Raw genomic sequence first — 22,892 nt, 5'->3', positions numbered from 1 at the left:
GCCGGACAAGTTCGGCTGTGTGTGTTCTATACAGCCACATGAGCCATTTACCACTAGTCTGTCGTCGGGCTTTCTACGCCTCCTATATCTTACCCATAATTTTATACTGTAGCATTGTGTGGTGCAGTGCTGGAGCAGGAATGCTTGCGCGGCTTGAACTAATGCATCGCAGGATTTTGAGAGCGATATTTCGCTTCCCACTTGACACCCCATTAACAATTCTGTATTCCCAATGCAAAACCTGTCCTTTACAAACCATAATTAACAGACTCTGTTGTAGATTTATCCATCAGATTAAACTGCTGAAGGCCCCAATGGCCAATGCATATTCAAAATGCGCTTAACTGGTTTAACTCCTCTTCGTCAAGTCGTAATAAACTAAGATTCCCTATTTCAAGAAATATCTCAATGAGTCGCTCGCCTGTTTTCATTAGCTATTGTCTCTGGGACTCGCTTCCCCAAAAAAAGCAATCATGTGAAAACATTTCTGCCTTTGTTCGTGATCTCTCGGACCATTTCCCGTAAACGTTCAAACCTAATAGTACAACTTGATTTGCAGCCCAATCTCTTCTTTTATTGTTGTTGTTCTGATTTGCACTTGTTTTTCTTTCTTCTTTTTTCTTCTTCTTTCTTTTGCCATGGCTGGCTTTAACCGCCCTCACCTCCTCCTTGATTGGCCTTGGCCATGAGTGTGCGCGTAATAATAATAATAATAATAATACAGTTCCAATGTAACCCATTCACCCGTTTAGGCAAACGGTTCCACCGTAAACCATTTTCCCGTTTTCCTAAATTATCTTGCCATGCAGGTTTGGGTATTTTCCCTTCACAGCATAGCGACACATCCACCAGTGCAGTTGTGACTGGACCTAGGCCCTCCCGGTCGGTGACCCACTCCTGGTATAGAGAAGCATTACACCTGCATGCGACACAAGGGGTCGTCAACCCATCACATCCACTACTTCGTTTAGAGCAGAGTGGATCCGAGTCGTTATTTTTGTTTGTTTTTGACTTCTGACGTCCTCACTTTCAAGCCATACACATACCCACCTGAACCAGAATGGTATGGTTCGTCTTCAAGAGAGGGGACTGGAGCCTGACATTATGCACACATGCATGAAGAGAATGTGTAGAATTCCAGGTCTGGTGAAAGTGAAAATTTGAGGGTTTGTGCCATAGTCAGTACATCAACGACACCGTGTACGATCATAGCGGAAATTTGAGTGAGTTTCAGTTCAAGGTCTAGTCAACTACTATGTCTAAGGTGCGAATAAGTCATGGTAGAGAAAATTCGTTGAAAATATTAATAGTTTTATAATAGAGATCACCATGCACAATTCAACAGGTATTCAACACAGAATAACGGAACAAGCTCTAAGCTAGTATTACTTCACTCAAACAGCTGAGCTCACAATTAGAATCAAGGCTAACTTCACAATCAATCAATATAGTTACTTTGCTTATCTAATTTTCACAAGAAATACACTGATAATTTGCACAAGAATGAGAACCAAAATCAAACTCGGGAAGCGTTCAAGGATACAGGTTTCTCGTCGACGCCTGGACTGTGGTGCGGTCATTACACACCATGCTTTCAGATAATCATTGCAGCATTACATCGTTGTACAGTCACTATCCATAGCATAAATTTAGGTCCGTAGGTCTAGGTGAATTTATCAGGATACTCACAACAAGCGGTTCAGTCCTTCTTGTTCCGGCTCTTTTGCACCCTTGCCCGCATGATCTGCTTGAGGTATGCTTTCCGATTCGCCATCTCCGCCCGGCGATCGGCAGCAGTGCGTGCTTCGGCCGGCTGTTGAGTTTTGTAGGCATCCATGACCAGGTCCAGGAGTTTGGTGGCACCTGGCTTGGGCTTCTCAAAGGGTATGTGCGCGTGCCGCATGGCCCTCTCGGTGAATGTTCCGCCGTCCTGGAAGCTGCCCAGCATCTTGACGTTCTCTCGACTTGCTGCCAGCTTGGCGGCAAAGCGCCACTTGGCGCAGATAGGCGTCACCATTGTGCTGGTCTCTGTGCGCAGTGTCGACTGACCGCCATGGCTGACGTCCACGGAAAGCATCTGGTGCTTTGCGGACTTTCTATCGTCCTCGATGATGATGCTGAATGATTTGCGCTTAGCAGTCGTCCACTCCCGTCCGTTGCGCTTGCAGATCTCCTCAAGCTCACGTATCCCCTCGCCAGCTAAGTACTCCTGAAAGTTGACAAAGGGCTTTCTCTCCTCCTCCTTCAGACGCGGCAAATCATCCCCACCATCCCAGTGCTTTCTGCCACTGCACATTCAGCAAAAAATATGAAGCAATGAACAAGGACGGAAACGAAATGCACATGTACGGCCATGCGCATACATACAAATACACACACACGTACACACACACATACACACACACACAGACACAGACACACACAGACAGACACACACACACACACAGGAACGCATGCACAAGCCAACATCAACATCTTAATCGCACCGATAAATCATCATAAGACTGGACTGGAAACGATACCGGGGACTATGTTGCAACACAGGAATGAAAATTTGCTTTCAAGGTATACCTCAGACACAGTGAGATAATATGAGCAAAATTTACCACAGGGATAATGTTGATATGAGCTATTGCATGCAAAATGTTTGTCTTCGGGGCTAATATGGTTGAAACTATTGTTTAGTGTTGACATAATCATCAAGACGTATTTCTCGCGAACTATTTTCAGTTGCAAATATGGCATCTGGTGAGTTCTTTATTGCCGCTTCTTTTCCTGACTTCTTCAGTCAGTTTGAGTCTCACCAGTGTCCCTACCCTCCCACCCTTCATTTCTGTGCATATTATCATTGCGTTTTTATCGCTTTTTGCCGTGATGCCACGGCTGTTAGCTGCACTTGGATCGCGGCAACTTAGTTTTCTGCACGTGAACCATGAAAAATCAATGCATGCTCATGCATAACCAGTCAGCTGGCCTGCTCGCCCACGCATTTGACAGGTAACAATTCCATCAAATTTGAGATATCGCTTCGTTCTAAGTCTCGAAACAGTTCTAAAGTCACCAAACCACGCTGGTAGTCGATGGCTATTCAATGTTAACATCTTGAGGAAGACTTCAGCCGTCTCCCAAGAGTTTGGGCATCGTTGCCGTTATTTTTCACGGTGTTCTTCTTCCTCCTGTCTGGAGCTGCAATTGCATCCTGGAATTGTTTGAAAGGTATTTCGTGTGGGCTGTGGGGGGGGGGGGGTTCCAACAGGCATAAACTGACAGCGCTATAGGATAACTGGTAACTTTCACCCTTCAAGGAGGTAGTGCAATGAGAATTTTTTTGTGGCGGTCGTCCAATTTTTGTAGCGGTCGTGGCTGTATTTGTGCACTTCCAAGGCTTTCATTCTGCCTGATATTACTCTCTACTGTATGGGAATCGTTGTTTAGGCACATGTAGCTGTCTTATTTGGTAGATCTGCTGTTTTCAATCACTTGGGACACTTTGTCTAGCCTATTTGTCTTTTGTTCGTGCCATCTATCAGTTTTGTGGGGTGCCTTGGCCTGTATTTGTGAAGTTCTCGAGTCCCTAATTCTTGACTGGAGTCACGACTTGAATTGTATTTGCTGGGCGAGCCCTCGTTCACGCAGTTGTCCTTATCGTAATAGTCAATAGTTGCTTGCTGGACGGACTAGCGGCTAGAATAGGGATGACCAGATGGTCCAAGTGTGTACTAGTACACGATTATTGTTTCCATCATCGTGAAATGAGCGTTGTGGAATTGCAGTCGTCTGCCTTTGACACTGAGGACATGAGGAGACGAATTGATTGTTACTTCTGCTCAGCAATGAAGCGATCATCAGCTCTCTTTGTTCTAATTATTGAGAGGACATACCGGCATCGCAATCAAGTAAAGATTAGGCAAACCTCGCCAACCTTCAAAGAGAGTCGAAGATATTTTCTCCAAATGCAAAGACGATCTTTGTGAGTTTGTGACTTGCATTTGCGTGCATACATATATGTACATGAGCAAGTCACGGACCACGGCACGTGCGCGGTTACCATGCCATCTCGAACCGACGCCATCTTTATAAGTTGCCGCTTCTTGACAGCCGTGATGCGCTTGCCATGCCTACATGATGCCTAATCGCCATTGGGGATGTACACCCGGTTTTTTCCCTCACAACTACCGTCGGCGCGAGGGTTTTTCCCCGGCTGGCTCGGTCCAGAAAAATTAATCTGACGGTCCCAAGTGGTTCTGCATCATGGCCGATTTCTGCTATTCGCTGGCACGCCTATTCTATCCGAGACACTCTGTTCATAGTCCTTGCTTCCATACCTCACTCGTTATCCGGTTCACATCTGGCTGCGGCCAACTACCCTTCACTTTGTGTAGTGTCGCTATTGCTGTCTATGCCTCTGTGTGTGCCAGTATATGTGGAGCGAGAATGCTCTTGCTTGCGAATGACATCACTATTTCCTGTTGTACTGAAAAGTTGCAAAAAAATAGAGGTTTGCAAGATCCTAAGAGAAGGTATTTCCTGCCATTTTCCCTGCTTGCTTTCCTTTGCTGAAAAGTATGAAGCTTCGCAATGCTCGCATTCTTAACTGTAGGGGGTGCAGTCTACTGTTCTTGAACGCGTTCCGTATCTCCCAGGATCGGTTGCACTGTAACTATATGGAAATATGGCTAGGATATGCTTAGAACATCCATTTTCATCAACTCGTTCCTTACCGAATTATGTTGCGCAACTTGTGCGTGAACTTCCGCCGCAGATGGTTGTAGCGGATTTCCAGAGTGATCCAGGCCAATAGTAAATACACTACTGCCATGATGTACAGAACCTTCAAACAAGAAGACGGCACAGCACGGAGGCAATCCTGCTTGCCTGACATTCACAGCACACTACAAACCGAGGAAAATGAATCCACTGGATGCCTCCAGACCTTGGAATGGATTATAAGCAGGCAATCATATTGCTTTCTTAAAGATCAGAGTTGCATCCAAAACTCTGAATATTCTCTGAATAAGAAATCTTCGAAACAAAATTCTTTTCGCTATGGTTTCGTTTCAGCCCTAGACATGCAGACATGTACTTGTCTGATACACATGTAAGTACCCACAGACTCACATCACCGGCACAGTATCATAAGAGTGCAGGGAGCTTAGTCCCTGGATATCGAGTACTAATTCCAGCAGAGGAGATCGTCCACTGCGTCAGTAGTGCACATCTAAAAGTTCACGGTTCACTTAGAGACCCGGTCGGACCGATTTTTGTTCGCATCCGTAGGAGCGCCACCACCCTCGGAGATCAATGTGCAGATGCAGCTCCTAAAGCAGTGGAAGATGAGTAGATCACACCCACCAGCAAAATGGCCCAAGAACGAAAATCTCGTTCGCTGCACCCATGTTTACCTTTGTACAGTTAGCTAAACAGTAAAGAGGAAACAGCATAGTGCATGCAACAAACGGCTCACCAGTGAATTGATCGCAGGTCCAGTGTCATCGAAGCCGAACCTCTGCAGGTAGTAGAGGCCGCTGGACGTGTAGCACTCGAGACGAGATTCAAACTTGCAATTGTCCTTGAAGTGTCTCAGGTAATGGTACATGATTGCCGAGTAGGCAAAGTAGTTTGGATTCACATAGATCAACCACCTGTACCTGTGAACGGACGCAAGCAGAGAAGAGAAAGAATGCTATTCATGAGAATGGATCCTTTGCACTGAAACAAGAGTTGCAACAAAGCCTCGTTGCCATTCTCCATCCTGTGTGGAAAATAGAACATAAATTATCTGTTATCTCGCTTCACCATTGCCCAAGCATTGGATTTCCAGATCAACAAAAGATGGTTCAACCAAAATGTTCACACTGTTCAAACTGATTGTTCAAAATAATAGTTGACTCTATAACTTGTGCCCCACTCTTTTCCATGTTTTCGATTAAATATTTCCTTCGCCAAACATACAGTCTTCATGAGTTTGAGGGAGTTGACAATGGGAAATGTCTGAAGAAAAATTTGTCGTTCACCACCAGGACTCTAACCAGGGACTTTCCCTATGGCCACCATAAAGGATAGGCAATTTCAGCGGGCGCTCACCATCTTGCCATCTTGGGCAGTGGAATTAGAAATCCTCCAACGAAGCCCGAGAGGGAGCTGAACAGCGGAGCGAGCTTGAAGCCGATCGCCGGATTGATACTCAACAGCAGAATGGCGAACGCAGACCATGCCATATTCAACTGCAAGTAGCTGCCTGTCAGTACCAGAATGTCAGAAACGCTGCGATTCTTCGGAGATGTGATCTAGCACAACGCAAACCGATAAAGAAAATCGGCACAGAATAGCAAGAGTGAATCAGCTGCAATGCGTACGTGCATTTAATCAGTATTGTGGTTAAAACATTATAAAAAAATAAAAGGAGATGCAATGAAAGTTATATAAACCCCCTGGAGACCTCAGCCTTATTAAAATTTGCGTTGATGCTAATAAAGTTCTTACCATAAGGTACAGAAGGAGTGTGTCCAAGATGATTGGAACAGCAGCCAGGGCAAGGAAGCGGACAAACGTCTGCAGCACCAGATCCAGAGTCAGTCCAATACCGTCATCATGTTCCAACTTGAAGATCTACACATGAAAAAAGGACAATATATAATACAACAGAAGTTTTTTGAGGCATTGGAGCGCTGCACTGCTCCAAGAATAATGGGTTTACAGAATAGCGGTAGTTTGGTGACTCTACATTGATGTGAGCTTGCGATGACCCCTAATCGCGGGCACCAAATGTACGTGTCCACAAGTTGTCAACTAGTGGTGAACAAAGGCATTCTCCCGTGAATCCGTTATGGTCTTCTACCTAGCTTACCTCGAAAGCCTTTACCAGGTGGAAATGGATCGCCGGAGTCATGAACAGTGAGCTGGCAAGTGTCCAAAGACACAGAGCGCTCAGGAGCAGCAGCAAGTCATCAGTTTGGTAGTACGCTGCGCCTGCAAGCCATCAACAGACAATGTAGTTGTGACCATTCGTAAAAGTCCATCAATGTTCAGCCTCTTGCCAAAGAGTGCACACACATATATTATGCGTACACGGGTGGAACACGCACACATTGCTGCTTGCTTGAAACATTGAGAAGAGGCTGGCGAATTGTGAAAGCAGAGGGTAGAAGACAAAAGATGGATCCGCATATATTGGCCTGTCGTGCACACATGCATGCATGTAGTCGGGCACACTACACAGAACGTTTTCCTCGGAAATTGGAGAGCATAGCAGTACAGTACTGAATCAGAGAGTGCAACAATGAACACACACGCGAGCGCTCGCACACACACACACACAATGAACACACACGCGAGCGCGCACACACACACACATTTGCCATACCTAGTCCTAGGAACATGCCACCCATGATAATGGGAAGGTACATTCTTGTCACGCTGTTGGAGCGCAGAGTGGCACGGCAATCCCACACTAAAATGCGATTCCAAAGACCAGATGTGCGCTTGCTGACGTTCTGTAAACTGCAGAGAGGAACATGGATCAGATAAGTGAATCGAAAAAAAGAAAATGAATTAAATGATGTGGGCACTCATATCACAATCATAGCAATGGATAAGGAGTTCAAGCACGTTTTCTCATCACAATTATCAATGGAATCTCGTGGCTGAAGGTAATGAAGAAAGTTTTATTCTTTATTTTATTAAGATTACTGTCTGCACGTCGCCTTTTCAGAGAAAATGAGAATTTACACACTCGGGCTGCACACACCCGGCCACTCACCCTTTCAGCCAAACCATAACATGCTCCACTCGGCCGTTCACTCTGCATGTGATCCTCTTACAACTACATCAGCTATAATCCTCTGCTCCACTTTTTGCCTGGATCCATATTATTATGTCTGGGTAGTTTTCCTTCACAATAGAATGGCAAATCTGTCAGGTAGTAAGTGGCCTGGAACTTGTAGTTGTGAGAGCCCACCTCAGGTGCATACAGAACACACCTTCATGCAAGACAAGGGGCCTACCCAACACATAGCACACTTCGCTACGAGCAGAATGAAACCAATTTAGCCCAGACGGCGTCACTTGTCAACATTTGCTGACTTTCGACATCATCATTGTCAAGCAATGGAATGAATGCACGGATGTACCTGTGCCTGGCAATTTCGGGCACCGATGAACCTCTCTTAACGTCAGGACGTTGTTTATCTTTGGCCCCTTTTTCTTTGGCCCCTTTATCTTTGTCCAGCTGACCACTACATCTTCTTTGTTCGGCTTGCTCAGCTTTGAAGAAGCGTTCTTTGTCCTTCTCTCGCAGAACCTTCACCTCCCTTACGACATCGTCCTGCTGCCATCCGTACTTCCTATTGTATGTCTGAAAGAGCTCGCGTAGGTCTGGGTCCTTGAGCAGATCCATCATCTTGTCTGCAGAAACAGGGCACAGATAAGTTTTAAGCATAGCGTAGGGCCCTGAGCTTCCAAGCTCTCTTGTACGGGTTACTTCGGTTACCAAGTAAACATTCGTGTTTACCGTGGTGAGCGCCTTATCAGAGTATTACCATACTCTGAAGAATGTGAGACTCCCACTTCACTCCTGGGCATACATTCACAGATGTATACTGATATTAACTGCAAAACACCAGTCTTAACATTTTTCCAGCCTTATTCTGTTAGAAGGAGAAAGCTCACTAAAGCAGGGGAAGAAACAGAAATCCACTATTCAAGTGACAGATGTAAGAGCCAGGGGAATGTGAAAGATATAGTTAGATGACCAAGAAGGGAAACAAAGATAGACAGTGTGAGCAAGGGGGAGAGGCACCAGGTTGAGATAGCTACAGATAGATAGATGTGTTTATGGGGTGAGAGAGATAAAGTGAAAGAGGAAGAGAGAGAGAGAGACACACACACACACATACACACAGAAAGAAAGATAGACACAGAGAGACAAACAGAGAGACAGAGAGACAAAGAGAGAGGGAGAGAGAGAGAGAGAGAGAGAGACACACACACACACACACACACACACACACACAGACAGAGAGAATAGGGGAAATAGAATACCCACCAGCTATGTTGGTGTTCTCCGCTCCCATCAGGGAGTTTTCGTCGACATGGTCTTCCAGGTCCTCTTCATCTTGATCGGGAATATCGCGTCGTCCAATCAAGCTGAGGTATTTGTCCACCCAAAGTCCAGGAAACACGACAGGAGAGTCATAAAACATGACCTGGAGAATTGAAACAAAGATACACAAACATAGACACACCCAAGTGCCGAATTTGACTACGCCAGAATTAAAAAGAAAGGAAGTTGTCAAGTGACGACCACTCTATTCAGTTGCTGTTCACAATCTGTGCATGCGCTGGATGAAAAATTCTTTATTGTGATGTCGAAAAAATTATTGGCGTTACAAGCCAGTCACCCCCCCCCCCCCCTTCTTCATAATGCGGGTACGTGGTGTCCACAACTTTCTTAGTACCAGCCTTGAAGCACGGGCAAGGTACGCATACAGTACATGTCTGTACTTCTGTACTGTACTCATGCCGTAAGGTGCAGTGACACCAAACACAGTTGTGTACAACAAGTGTGCTGTTCGCAGTGCAGCAACACACATGAATGCAGTAGTACGCAGCCATACGCAAAGCCAGAAACTGAAGGCCATGAAGTGATCATCACGTGTTTTGCTGGCATGCCCGACGCGTGTGAGCTACTTTCTACAAGTCGTTTTTAGCTCCGCAGCACTCGTACGTGAAAAAGCAAGAGTTTGGATGTCATTTGCCACTGCCGTAAATGTCCATACCCTTGCACACACAAACGCACACAAACACACCCACATACACACACCATACGCATGTACGTGCAACGCTACACGTGCACATATGCACACACACACATACACACACACACACGCACACAGACACACACTCACACACACACACGCACACAGACACACACACTCATACACACACATGCGCACACACACACACATATACACACACATACACACACACACACACACACACACACACACACACACACTGATTACTTTGCCGTCATGCAGGAACAGGATATTGTTGAACATGTGCACCACTTCTGTGCGCGGCTGGTGAATAGAAAGGATGACAAGACGACCAGACGTTGCAATATTGGCGAGCACTTCAAGGATCTCCATTGTCGATGTTGAGTCCAGGCCTGTATGTGGAAGCAAAAATGCCATTGGGCAAAAGGGTTACACATTCACTATCTAGAAAAAGACACCCACTCTAAATCAAAAATTCAAGATGAAGAAATCTTTGAACAAGTTACTTTGAGGTGCCATTCAACCACCCTTGTCCAGCTGCTGCTGCTGTTGCTGCTGCTGCTGCTGCTGCTGGATGCAGTAGCAACTCTGCAGGTGGAGACTGCATGTACAAGTTGCTAAATTTCTTATTGCTAGCTCCCAAGAATACTCTCAACATTGAAATGCATAATGTGGCATTATAGGCACGACAACTAGTTCATGGTGCATACTACGTACCTGATGTTGGCTCGTCCAGAAACAGCACTTTTGGCAAGTGGATGAGTTGAAGGCCGATGCATAGTCGGCGTTTCTGCAGCATTTGAAGGGCCCGAAATATGTGAAATCATTAGCAGCACTTTTTATTGCATCGCAGTATCCTGCCTTTGCTGAAAGATTGCTCTGATCTCCGATCACTCTCACTTTAAGACTTTGAGCTGATGAACCCTTAATGTACTGATTTCCAGTACAGAATGAAGCAGAATTTGAATTTTCTGCACAATTTTCACCTTCAACAGGCTATAACTTTGGCCTCCTTCGCTCCATTTCCACAATCTTGGGCTCTTTGGAAAGCTCCTGGCGAGAGCAACGCCAGAATGCCAGGCTCTATCAACTAGCTGCCACAAATCGGGCGTAGGAACACATCAAAGTCGTCTCCAAGCCCAATATGTGAGCAAATTTCCCCATCAACGCCATTCCACTCTCGTCTATCGCAGAACGCTCAAATCTTTCGGAGTCGATTCAAACTTCAGCCAACTACGTCATTATCATATACTGAGTTGGTCAAAGAGCACACGAAAAGGGATTTTCCCCTAAAATGGCAAAGAGATCGACACAAATTTGAATTTGCTGAGACAAGAATGCGGCGCGCGATATCTCTGGATTCGTACATCGTAGCTCTTCGGCGATTGTTGCATTGGAACGCTTGGAGTTTCCGCTACCGAATAGACCCTTTGATTGTTGAATTCGGACAAGACATGATGGAGTTACGAAGGTTTTACGGATCAATCATGAATCGATCATATGTGATCGATTCATGTACACACCACCGTACATAAAGGGTTAAACAAGGCAAAGGCTTTGCTGTACATAATACGTTCGGGGGATGGGTGTCTGTCACGGCGATATTTCGGGGTTACGTCATATACAATATACCGTTTCGCTGCTGATACAAGACGGGAAGTGGCATAGTGCGTACAAATGAGCTGCAGTTGTGCAGGAAGAGACCCGCTTGAATCCTGCTTGTACACACAATGTCACTAAAATGATGTAATCACGAAATTTCGCCGTGACAGCAACCCATCAGAGCTGCACACTCTGCGTTTCGTGTACTCTTGGTGTCCTCTAAAACAGATTTGTTTGAGGGGCACAATGTCTCTTACCTGCCCTCCGCTTAGGCCGGGTCCTGTTGAACTGCCGACAGCTGTGTCAGCAAAGTTGTCCAAGCCAATCTACAGAGTGGAAACCATAGACGCATTTTAAGTTTTGTATTGCTTGTTTCACTCTGGGCCTCAGCAATTTGACACCCGACCCAGCGCAACCGTTTCTTTGCCACTCTGCTTCTAGCGTGCCATGCTTTATGACTACCATTACCTTAGAATCCCGCGGATAAGCCCATTGGCTTGTCTGTTTCACAAGGATTTTTTGGTGGGCTTATACGCGAGCATGGGCTTATACGCCGACACCAAAATTGTGCTATTGAAAATTACCGAGGCAGTGAGAAGCACATTGCTGAAAACCACTGTTCAAGCAAAAACAACCGATGATAGTGTTGAAATGTACAACAAATACAGTGAAACCTGGTTTAAGCGACCACCCCACGGTGCACGCAAAAGCGGTTGTTAAATCCAGGTGGTCTTTTAGAACCAGATCCCACAGTGTCTGTGTAGAACTGTCCGTGCATGGAAAAACGGTCGCTAAGAGCAGGTGGTCGCTAAGAGCAGGTGGTCGCTAAGAGCAGGTGGTCGCTAAGAGCAGGTGGTCGTTAAGAGCAGGTGGTCGTTAAGAGCAGGTGGTCGTTAAGAGCAGGTGGTCGTTAAGAGCAGGTGGTCGTTAAGAGCAGGTGGTCGTTAAGAGCAGGTGGTCGTTAAGAGCAGGTGGTCGTTAAGAGCAGGTGGTCGTTAAGAGCAGGTGGTCGTTAAGAGCAGGTGGTCGTTAAGAGCAGGTGGTCGTTAAGAGCAGGTGGTCGTTAAGAGCAGGTGGTCGTTAAGAGCAGGTGGTCGCTTACACCAGGTTGTACTGTACATGTGCTACGTACATGGTATGACCTACAATGTAGGCACATGGGGTTGTACAACAAAGCTTCACGATGTTCGAAATTGGCCTGGGCTTATACGCGGGATTCTACGGTATTAATTTTGGTTATTTGATCTTACCACTGAGTGCTCACACACCACAATATCGTCACACTAACTATGGACATACCACTACCTTTACGACCCCACTCACAAATACACACACACATACACACACACACACACACACACACACACACACACACACACACATACACACACACACACACACACACACACACACACAAACACACACACACACATTGGTGCATCCAAGGAGCTATGAAGCCGAGACCTCTGGTCGGATGAGCTTAATGGGCCCCGCCACCATACTCCATTATTCACCCCAGTGTATGGAGATATTTGGATTTTTGTAGAAAAAAAACATAAAAACACGTACCCACACAAACACATAAACACACACGCACAAACACACACGCACAAACACACACACACACACACACACACACACACACACACAAACAAACACACACACAAATGTACACACACCCACCCACACATCTGCCTTACCAAGCTGATAATGCCCTCCACTCTCATCACCCTGTACGTTATCGTCTCGTCGCTGGGCAGGCGCTGGAACGAAGCCAAGACCAGGTTCTCTCGCACCGTCAGTTCCTCATAGTATGGTGTGGCCAGTTGACGCACGTAGCCAGCGTCCGCGATATAGCTTTTCAGCACAGAGCTGTGACGCAGAGACTTGCCACCGGCAAAGATGTTCCCCTGGTTGCATTTATCACAACACATATTGTGGGAGTACATCGTGATTTGTTAAAAAATACTGAATCAAGAGTATGATTACTGCACACTGGAAAGCATACACAAGTACCGAAGCGAAACGGAGTTCCCTCCTCCGCAAAACTGAAAGGTTTATAATGCTGTCTCCATTGCGACTTGCACAAACACATTTGTGAAACTGATTTGAACTCATAAAGTAGGGCGAGTTGCGAAGTCAGCATACACCATTGGCTAAAGTTCCGTATCCTTAAACGTTTTTGTTGCCGTTGCCATTCGTTTGGCTGTGCCAGCACAATCCTTCTGATGAGATGGCTACGAAAGCGTTAAAACTCTTTCCAGGTTTGTGACGAGTATACTCATCAGGCAGACTCCATCGTGTCTGGGCAATGACGAGTCTACTCGCGTTATACTTTGCGTACAGTGCACATACCGTATGCACTGGATGGATCACTGTACGAACAGCCATAACTCAGGAACGAAACATCACGTCGCCATGATCAATATCTCATTGGAACGGCCTTGAGAAGGGCTTTCCAGAGGTGTATAAGTGGGGCAATAGCTCAACAAATGATCAAGCGGCAATAGATTGAACGAGCGGCAATGAATTGAACGTGCGATTTCAATCTTAACATTTTCTTAGTGTCCGTGCAGCGATTTTTACGACTTTCAAGGCATTCAAAGGGATTTCCAAATGATGTGTCAAGGACAACATGACGAATGAGTAGATCGATTGAATCGCTTGAATCTCACGAGTTCGGTGCAGTTTGAATCGTAGTTCTATGTTGAGTATGAGCCCCAAACCGAAGGACACTGTTGTGTGTGGTATTGATGCCAAACTAGAAGCATGACAGGGACACTGGTGACGAGGCTAGGGGCGTCCTTGGCGTACTGTATGCTCTGAAAGCATGTGGAAGATGACGAGCAGGGAAAGAGCTTTCCAGTAAAGCCATAGTAGACACGTTATCTACAGTAAAACCTGTGACTAAAGACCACCGTGACTAGCAACCAGCCAGGTACTACCAATCACTTCACCAGGCACGGACAGTCTCACATTCAAAACGCACTGTGACTAGCGGCTACCTGCTGAACACGACCAGCGACCGCCTTTTCTTGCCCCAAAGACGATTTTTGACCGGTAACTAGCAACCGCCATGTAGGAAATCAAATGTTGCTCGAAGCTCATTCTTGAAACTTTCCTGATTTACATGGTCCTGAAAGGACTCTTTCAATACTACAGCTGAACAAATGAACGCAGGTGATTTTGACTGTGGAGTCGGTGTGGACTGCACTACACCTGTCAAAAGTTCAAGCGCTGTCAAGGATAAACATGAAAGGAAACGTCTTGGAGAGCGTATCGAAAGCGCTCTCTGATCGATGTTACTACTCGGAGGAGAAACGAAGACTGAGCGGCTCTGTCACCCCAGTCATACAGTCGAGGATAGCATCGGGGAATCCAGAAACAAAGCAGAATCAAGCAATCAAGAAGTCACAAGGACAGTCGGTACGATTGATCGCGCGAACAAATTATTTGAAGCCCAGCGCAAAACGAAACTTCCACAGGGAACGTTTGACTCCTGGCTTCAGAAGTAGCGGCTGAATTTGATGTCTGCAAAAGATTTATCTTCTCTCTGTCTCTCTCTGTCTCTCTTCGTCTCTCTCTCTCCAAGTGTGGTTTGACCTGAAATAGGAATGACATTGCGCAAGTACCGTATTTCCCCGTAAGTTAGTACGTACTAACTTTCGAACTTAGCAGCCACATGAGTACTAACTTTCGGGGGTGGTACTATCTTTCGGGGAGTAATTTTTTATCGGGGGTAAATGACACGCACTGGGAAGCCTGCGCAACTCTAGTGTCCGTGCATATGATGTATGTACTGTACGGTGTCTGTACATGTAGGATGGGTACGAACTTACTATCTTTCGGGGGGGGGGGATTGTCTTTCGGGGTGATAACCTCGGCAGTGGAAAGTGTATTTTTTAGGGTTGAAACGATTAGTTCGAATATTCGAGTATTTCGTTCGAAAATTTCAAACGAGCGAGTATTCGAAATTTTGCACTCGATCGTATTTATTGCATTTTTTTAGTATTGGCATTGTATTTTCAAAAACTTTTGTTGTACCGCTGGTCCACTGGTATGCATGCGTTATGCATGGCTTTAAGTCAGTATTTTTAAAAGACTTGGACGATGCGATCACCACGGCAAGTACCGTTCTGAGATATGAAAGTACTGATGAAATCGTTACTTTACACTCTGTACAAGACATAAAGTTGATTGTTCCAACTAGGAACACACGCTTCTTGCCGAACTTGATGAGGGGTGAATTCCCCGAAACACCGTGTATTGAGCAGGGAGTGGTGCTTTCTTGCAGGTTTGCCGAGTGGAAGGTGCGACGTGCTCCTCGTGTGCTCCGGATGGCAGTCGTGAGTCAGTCAAGTGTCAAGTTCGGCAAGAAGCGTGTGTTCCTAGTTGGAACAATCAACTTCATGACCATTACCGCCGAAGTCGCAACTTCTAAGTCTGTACAAGACGTTGGCGAATTTTGTGCTATGTTCACAGATAATTTCTTCCGAATTGGTCGAGAACTCGGAAATCTAGTGCTTTTGAATTTTGATAAAATACTCGAAATAATCGGATACTCGATCGAATATTATGAACGAGTGATCGATTGGTCAAAATAGATACTCGTTTCACCCCTAGTATTTTTTATAGGGGGTACTAAGTCATTGGAAAGAACTTACTTACGGGGAAATACGGTAGTGGGGAATTGTATTAGCTGCATTTGGACATATATATCATATAATGGGGTCCAAATATGGTAGGTGCAAACCTCTAACTAAAGACCACCTGCCACTAAAGACCGTTTTTGCTGGCACCAATGGGTGGTCGGTAGTTACAGGTTTTAGTGTATGTCTCACCTCCACATGATGGTCACTGGCAGCAAAGTCACGGCGCCCAGCCAGCAGCTCCAGTAGAGTGCTTTTGCCACAGCCACTCGGTCCCATGATGGCGATCAGTTCACCGGGACGGAAGATGGTGGACACTTGAGAGAGCAGTCTTTTCTCGTTGTCGGCAAGAGGCAACGCCGGATGCGGACCCATCTCCTCTAGGCCTAGCTCGGCGGTAGAAGCGCTGGATTTCATCCTGGACGTTGGCGTGTCCCGTCTTCTCTGAGAGGAAATCGATCTGGTGTCAACTTTGGCCGTGCGCGACTGCCGCTCCTCAAACCACTGAGGTCGCCGCTGGTTCCATGTCGCTGTGAGCGTGCCGCAAAATGTAGCTCTGCTTGTGCCTGTATTCGACGCTGGCATCTCCATTACATCATCCTTGATTGTCACTTTCTTTATAGAGGACACTGTTGACAGTTTACGGAGGTTTTTAGAAGACTCTTCGTTGCCTTCGTACTCCTGAATAGCATAGAGTCATACCCACAGTAGAGATGGTCCAATGTTGACACAGTGCCCAAAGACGAAGTGAGTAGAGCCTCCCTACAAAAAATATGGTGCAACAGGGCATTATTGCGACTGACGTTTCACACTCGCACAATCATCTCATCATTCCTTCATTCTTCTAGAATTATATTTTTGCCCGATGGTCGTACAAGCATGAAACTTGAGTAGCAATGAAGCCTTGTTGCACCTTATTTGTTGAGTCATAAACACATGCTCACATGGTGATATAAAGTATGCACCCTTCTATTCATGAACTCAGAGGAAAGTTGACTTGATCAAACCAATCATCGAATAATTCAGTACTGCAAATTGATTAACATTCACATGAGTTTGAGGGCTTTGAAACTTGAAAAATCTGAGAAGGCTTAACTGCCACAATAAATTTTACCATGGGTGGGCATTTTAGCAATGCTTCATGCCAAGGTTACACTGCGGCACATTACCACCCCCCTCACGCCAACTCACACAGCATATGCAGGCCCCTTAAGCAATTCCGCTGAGTCCCCACCATGGCAACATTCGCATTCTATAACCTCGGGGGGTTTCCCATCTCACCTCGACTCGACTTTGCCGTCGTAGAATGGAGCCGCGCTCACTGGACCTTGCACTCGACGGGTACCTTTCCGGGATTTGCTCCAGGGGCAGTGGGCGGTTACCACCACCAGTAGGCAGCATGACTAGCGCTGGTACGAATTCATCATCGGGTTGCTGTAGAGGCACTTGAGCGTCCGATGGCCTAGGAGTAGTGTTGACACTGTGTTGATCTCTGCACCCAGCTGTTCTACTGGACTGAGAAGCTGCAAAAATACCAAGCGAGCAGAGAGATGTTTTTGTTTGTATACTGGTTTCTGTGTGATAGCCTCTTTTACAGGCAAAACGAACACAATCGATTTACTGGTCACTGTATAAGTACTAATTTTTGTTCACGAAATCTTTCGTTAGATCACTCCACCAGCAGGCTTGTTATGCACTAAATTTCGTTTTTGGTCGAGGTCTGTCACCCCGAATGTTCAGAAAAAAACCTTAGTTTGATACAAACTTTAGTTGTTTCGTGGCCCCTAGCGAATACAGCGAAAGTTAATTCCAAACGAAAATTTGTACTTACAAAGCATCTAGGACTTACTATATACTCGCATCCTGCTCTCCATGCCTTACGGTTAAAGTATTACGGTATTCGAAGGAAATGTTGTGGTATAAATTTAACGAGGACAAGATGGCTGCTTGCTCTTCCTCCTCTGCTACCAAAGCCGACTAACGATAAATAGGGACTTTTTAAAGAACTCTCTGAAGCACCGTTGTAGCCTTGTCAGCTCTCATAATGCGCTATAGGAGAACTTTTTCAGAAGGAATCTATTCGTACTAGCGTGGCCAAGGACTTGAGAAGACTGTGGACTGCCTATGTCTGAAATAATCAATTAAAAATTCCGCACCATGAATCGGCGATGCACAATGGAAGTCTGAGAACCCTAGGGTCACGCCAGGGGCTAAGGTCTTACACTGCCTATGACTTGTCCTCCTGGCTAAATCTGTAGCAGGCTCGCGTAGCTTGACGGTGTAGTGGATGGACGTGCAGGCCACAGTGACTGCGTCGCAAGCTGCCAGCGGTGGAAACTAAGAAACGCCACACAGAGAACACGCATACATGAAATGTGGAAACACACACACACACGTATTTGTCTGAGTGCTTGTGTGTGCGTGTGTGTGTGTGTGTGTGTGTGTGTGTGCGTGTGTGTGCGTGTGTGCTTGTGTATGTGTATGCATTTTTTAAATATTTTATTTTTACAAAGACCAATTATATGCCAAACATGAGATGCAGCTAGGGGTTGGTGTGTGTGGGGGTGGGGAGTGTGTGTGGGGGTGGGGGGGGGGGGGGGGAGCGCATGCATGCGTGTGTGTTTGTGTGCCTGTGAGTGTCTGTGAGGCCCGTCAGGGGAGCATTGGACTGAAGAGCGAAGTAAATCTCGGTGGCGAAGTAGTGAGTACGAGTGGATGAGTGCTGTACTGTGACACTGTACAACAACCCCATAGCCACCCATCGATATATTTCTCATGAGCTTGTAGCACCGGAGAAGGACTGCATAGCTGTCCCTTCTTTGAATACAGTACCAAACACCTGGCTCCATGGCAAGAACAGCTAGTCATGATAACTTTGAAAAGGGCTGCTCACCGATATCTTCTTGGACTGGTGATGCTTGGCAAAATCAATGTGATCCTGTATCTGTACTCGGCATATAAACATGCGGTGCTTGACGAAGATGGCGATGATGGCCAATGAGTAGGTGATGATGGCGATGAGAACGTTGAGATCAACATCCGTTGTCCAGTCGTTGCGAACGCTTCCCAGGTGAACGCTGTCCGGGCACGTCGGGTTGCAGCTGATGCCCTCGCATGTGTCTATGGCCAGTGTGCGTGTGTTCGGATAGGCTGCATCCGGTGCCGTCTCGAGCCACCAGATCATGATCGACTCGCGCAAAGTTATGCACTTGCGTGCGTTGGCACACGTGCCGGTGGAGTCCGCCTCGCATGTGCCCGCTGAAGTGTTTTCCGCTAGCTCTGGTTGGCATTCGGGCGTCAGGTCGGGGATGCAGATCGTGTTCCACAAGTCTTTGCCAATGTCATGCCTGCAGGAGGAACGCCAGGTTGCAAACAGTACAGATGTGCACTGTGTACCAGTGACAACTCTACAATTACTTGTATATGCTAGAGAAGTGTGTCCTAGCAAGCAGTGCTCTGCTCATATGAAGAGATAAGATGCAAAACAAGACAACTGCCAAATTAGAGGTTTCTAAAGATTTTTGAGCTCAATGTGATCACACGTTCCACAGGCACTTTCAGGCAAAGTTTCACATTGAAAATCTGACTAAAACCAGTTCAATAGTGGTGCCCAATTATGGATTTAGATGCAAAGCGCACATAACTTGAATCCATTTTTGGTCAATATCTGAAAAGCCATGAAGTGAGTGTGCCACGTTTTGCATCCAAACTCTGCATATGAACATTACCGTATTTGCCCAGATTGAAATCCGGCAAGGCCTTCTTGAAACGGTGGACAAAGCTGTGGATGCGTTCAATGCGTTGGTTGACTATGGACCTCACAATAATATTGGCAATGGCACAAGACCAGTGCGAGTTTTTTTCCTTTGGGGATCCCAGCAACAACACGAATGTCATAATTATGCTACAGTAAGTTTGGTGTGTATAGACATAATGAGGCTTATATTCAAATTGACGTTTCCAAAATGGCTCTTCCATTATCAAACAGGATAGGTTGTATACAGAGCTTCACCTGCAATTTCAAAACTTACACGAACACCTGTCCCTTGGAATTTCCTCCGAACACGCTGGCCATGATCGCTCCCAGTAATCCATCGCCTGCCCAAAGGTTCGACGTCGCAAGATAGACGTGCTGCGTGCACGCAGGTATGTAGGACGACTGGAAACCGCTGTCCATGTGTCGTTGCATCAGCGATAGGATCTGCACGCCTCCGAACTCCACCGCCAGTCGGGCGGCTTGCAAGTATCTCAAGCTCCGCTCCGTTATGACGGCCAACGCCTCTTGAGCGGCTACACTGGGAAGATACGCATCGAACCGACTGCTGACGATCATGAAAGGTTGCTTGACAAAGCCCAGCTGGTGGCGACTTCTCACAACGCACTGCAGCGAAAGACAGCATGGATAACCACCATCGGGTTGGCTGCAGAAGTTGACTGGAAGATTGTTCGGCGAGTCGAAGGATGACATTGCTTGGACGGAGGGTGGTCGGTCAGTTGCATTTCCGCCAGGTCGGCCGTTGTCGTTAGCCGGAACTCTGAGATAGGACTGAACCCACAGAGGATGTATGCGACTTGACAACACGCCGCGGAAGTCCACGAACCATGACGAATCCGACAAGACCGACACTTGAATCTCGTTGTTCGAATCTGTGTTCTTGGCGATGAAGTTCACCACCCATTCGACCTGGTTCAGTGCGCCGATTCCGCCGGCGCTGCTTCCTGCTAGCAGGATGCGACGAGCCTTTCGCATTCCGTGCTTACGCCAGGCTTCGGCGAATATGGTGCGGAAGATTGCCACTCCTCGGAATGCCATCAGACTGCCCAGCACCGAATAGGTGGATCTATTATGTCCCGGCAGCCCCGAGAGGTACTTGAACTTCACGCTAGTCAAAATATTTGTTTTCGAGCGACCAAGCCACAGGTCGCTGCTGCAGTAAGGCATAACCAACCGACTTGCCTTGTGAAAAACCGGGTTTACATCCTGATGACGAGACAATATCGTCCAACCTTCCAGTTTGAATGGCCACCACCAGGGCATCGACATTAGGGGGCCACTATTCGACGAAGTCATCAGCCGTCTCGACGATGAGAAGTATCGGGAAGAGCAGTGCGCAGGATTCTGGCAAACTCCGCCACCTTCCAGAAAAACAATCCAGGTTTTTCTCGAAAAAGGCAAAGCACCGTGTAAATCATCTACCAATGGTGAGTCGACGTAGTAGTGTGCCGGAGAATAGTCATTGCAGAATGCGTAACTCCGCTGCACAGCTCCCTGGTCCAAGACGACGTGCTCCATGAACGTTCCTGGTGGCTCCAGCGATGTTGCTGCTCCAACATGAAGACCCAATGTGACCGCCAAACCTAGAAGGCAGTGAAGCAACATTTTGCATCACGTCCTACAGTTGCCCTCCCAGCTCTCCTGTCCTTTCAGGCGGCAAAAATGTTCTACACAGAAAGCGGTGTTTCTTTGGCTAAGCTAAACTATTTTCAAGACATTCTTCGCTTCAAAACAGACTCCATAGGCATAGTGGAAATCAGTTTTACTGTACGGAAGAAAGTATTGCATCGTTCAGTTACTGTTTTGTTACCCAATCTTGATGCCTTTACGTGTACAATAGTATATAAAAGTGTGAAAAAACTCTGCGTAGATCTACTCACTGCGCAGACGCGAAGCACTATCACTCTATCTCCACTCGCCAAGGACAAGGTGCGATCATTTGAACCAACAAAATTCCATTTTTTGAACATTGTACTTAGCTTGCAAGCTTGCAGCGCTTTGACAGAATATAATTATACGATAATTATTTCTGACATGTCACATGACAATCGACATGGCAACAGCGAATCCTAGCGCGACTTGCCGTGCTTTGAATCAGCCACTGAAGACCTGTGAGCGCTTGCAGGTCTCCGATTTTCCAATCGGAGCACGCCCAGGCGTGCTCCGATTCAGCCATCAGAGGCCGCTTTTTTTTTCATATGCCAACAGGAATTCAGAACAAAAGAGAAAAGAGATGGCTGCAGTTCTGGATGGAGAGTCTCCAACTGCAACCAATGCTGCTACCCGTGCTCTTACAGCGCCAACAACGAGCGTTCAGCGATCACAGCAGCAGACTGAGTTCCACGATCCCGACATTGATGAGTACATCGCAACTTGTGACCCAACAGTGCAATCCCCAACTCACCAACGGTCTCTGATGCAGAAAGCTACGAAGACCATCAACTTTTCCGGAGCTCAGTTTGGTGCAAACTGCAATGTTCACCTGCACCTGTAGGCTGTAGGCTGTAGTCACTGCGAAGAAGAGAAGCTGAACTGACCTGGTTTTTAGCTGACTAGACCGCCCTTGTTTTATCTCTGTGTTGTGACTGTGTACATTAGTCATTATGTAACATGTCTGAAGTACTAAACTGGCGACTAGTTGTGTTCCTTGTCTGGTCTAGTGTGCGTGCCTTGAGTAGGTACTAGGTATGTGTGAAGTACTACATGTAGTAGTACTAGTAGTACGAAGTAGTTCGTGCAATGCATGTCAGAAATGGTATCAAAGCATTCGTACTCGGACTCAAGTGCTAGAATCGGAGCCCTCCGCGCTAGCGCGCGTCGGGCTCCGATTCCGCACTTTCGTCCTCGTACTCATGCTCGATTCCATACATCATGTAGATTACAGTGCTGCAGCCCACTGAAATCCGATCGCTTGAGTCAGTTGGCGCCTTTCGCATCTCGCAACCCGCGCCGAAAATTCACAGGTCTACACCAGGGAGTCGTAAAACTAAAAGCCCGGGAGAGGACACGGGATGCGCGCACGCGGACGATGTTTGCCTCGGCCAGAAAGTGAAGCACGCTAGGCCGGCGCGGCCGGATCTGCTCGATCCA

At 46.7% G+C, this 22,892-nt stretch overlaps 1 protein-coding gene across 1 annotated transcript; it reads right to left on the bottom strand.

The window, feature by feature from the left end:
* Positions 1-1,156: 1,156 nt before the first annotated feature.
* On the bottom strand, positions 1,157-21,626 carry LOC135823447 (uncharacterized). The gene is made up of 18 exons (XM_065336298.1): positions 20,059-21,626; positions 18,921-19,374; positions 18,250-18,364; positions 17,309-17,550; positions 16,220-16,708; positions 13,079-13,288; positions 11,636-11,704; positions 10,494-10,566; positions 10,023-10,168; positions 9,044-9,203; positions 8,130-8,403; positions 7,364-7,500; positions 6,848-6,969; positions 6,484-6,609; positions 6,085-6,287; positions 5,465-5,648; positions 4,722-4,831; positions 1,157-2,288 (listed from the first exon to the last, which is right to left on the bottom strand). Exons 1-18 carry the CDS (start codon positions 21,405-21,407, stop codon positions 1,700-1,702), a joined length of 5,052 nt encoding a protein of 1,683 aa, XP_065192370.1. The 5' UTR covers positions 21,408-21,626; the 3' UTR covers positions 1,157-1,699.
* Between the last annotated feature and the right edge of the window lie 1,266 nt (positions 21,627-22,892).

Source organism: Sycon ciliatum, chromosome 8 (assembly GCF_964019385.1).
Source record: "Sycon ciliatum chromosome 8, ocSycCili1.1, whole genome shotgun sequence".
Taxonomy (NCBI): Eukaryota; Metazoa; Porifera; class Calcarea; order Leucosolenida; family Sycettidae; genus Sycon; species Sycon ciliatum.
This window is presented reverse-complemented; position numbering and strand designations above follow the sequence as displayed.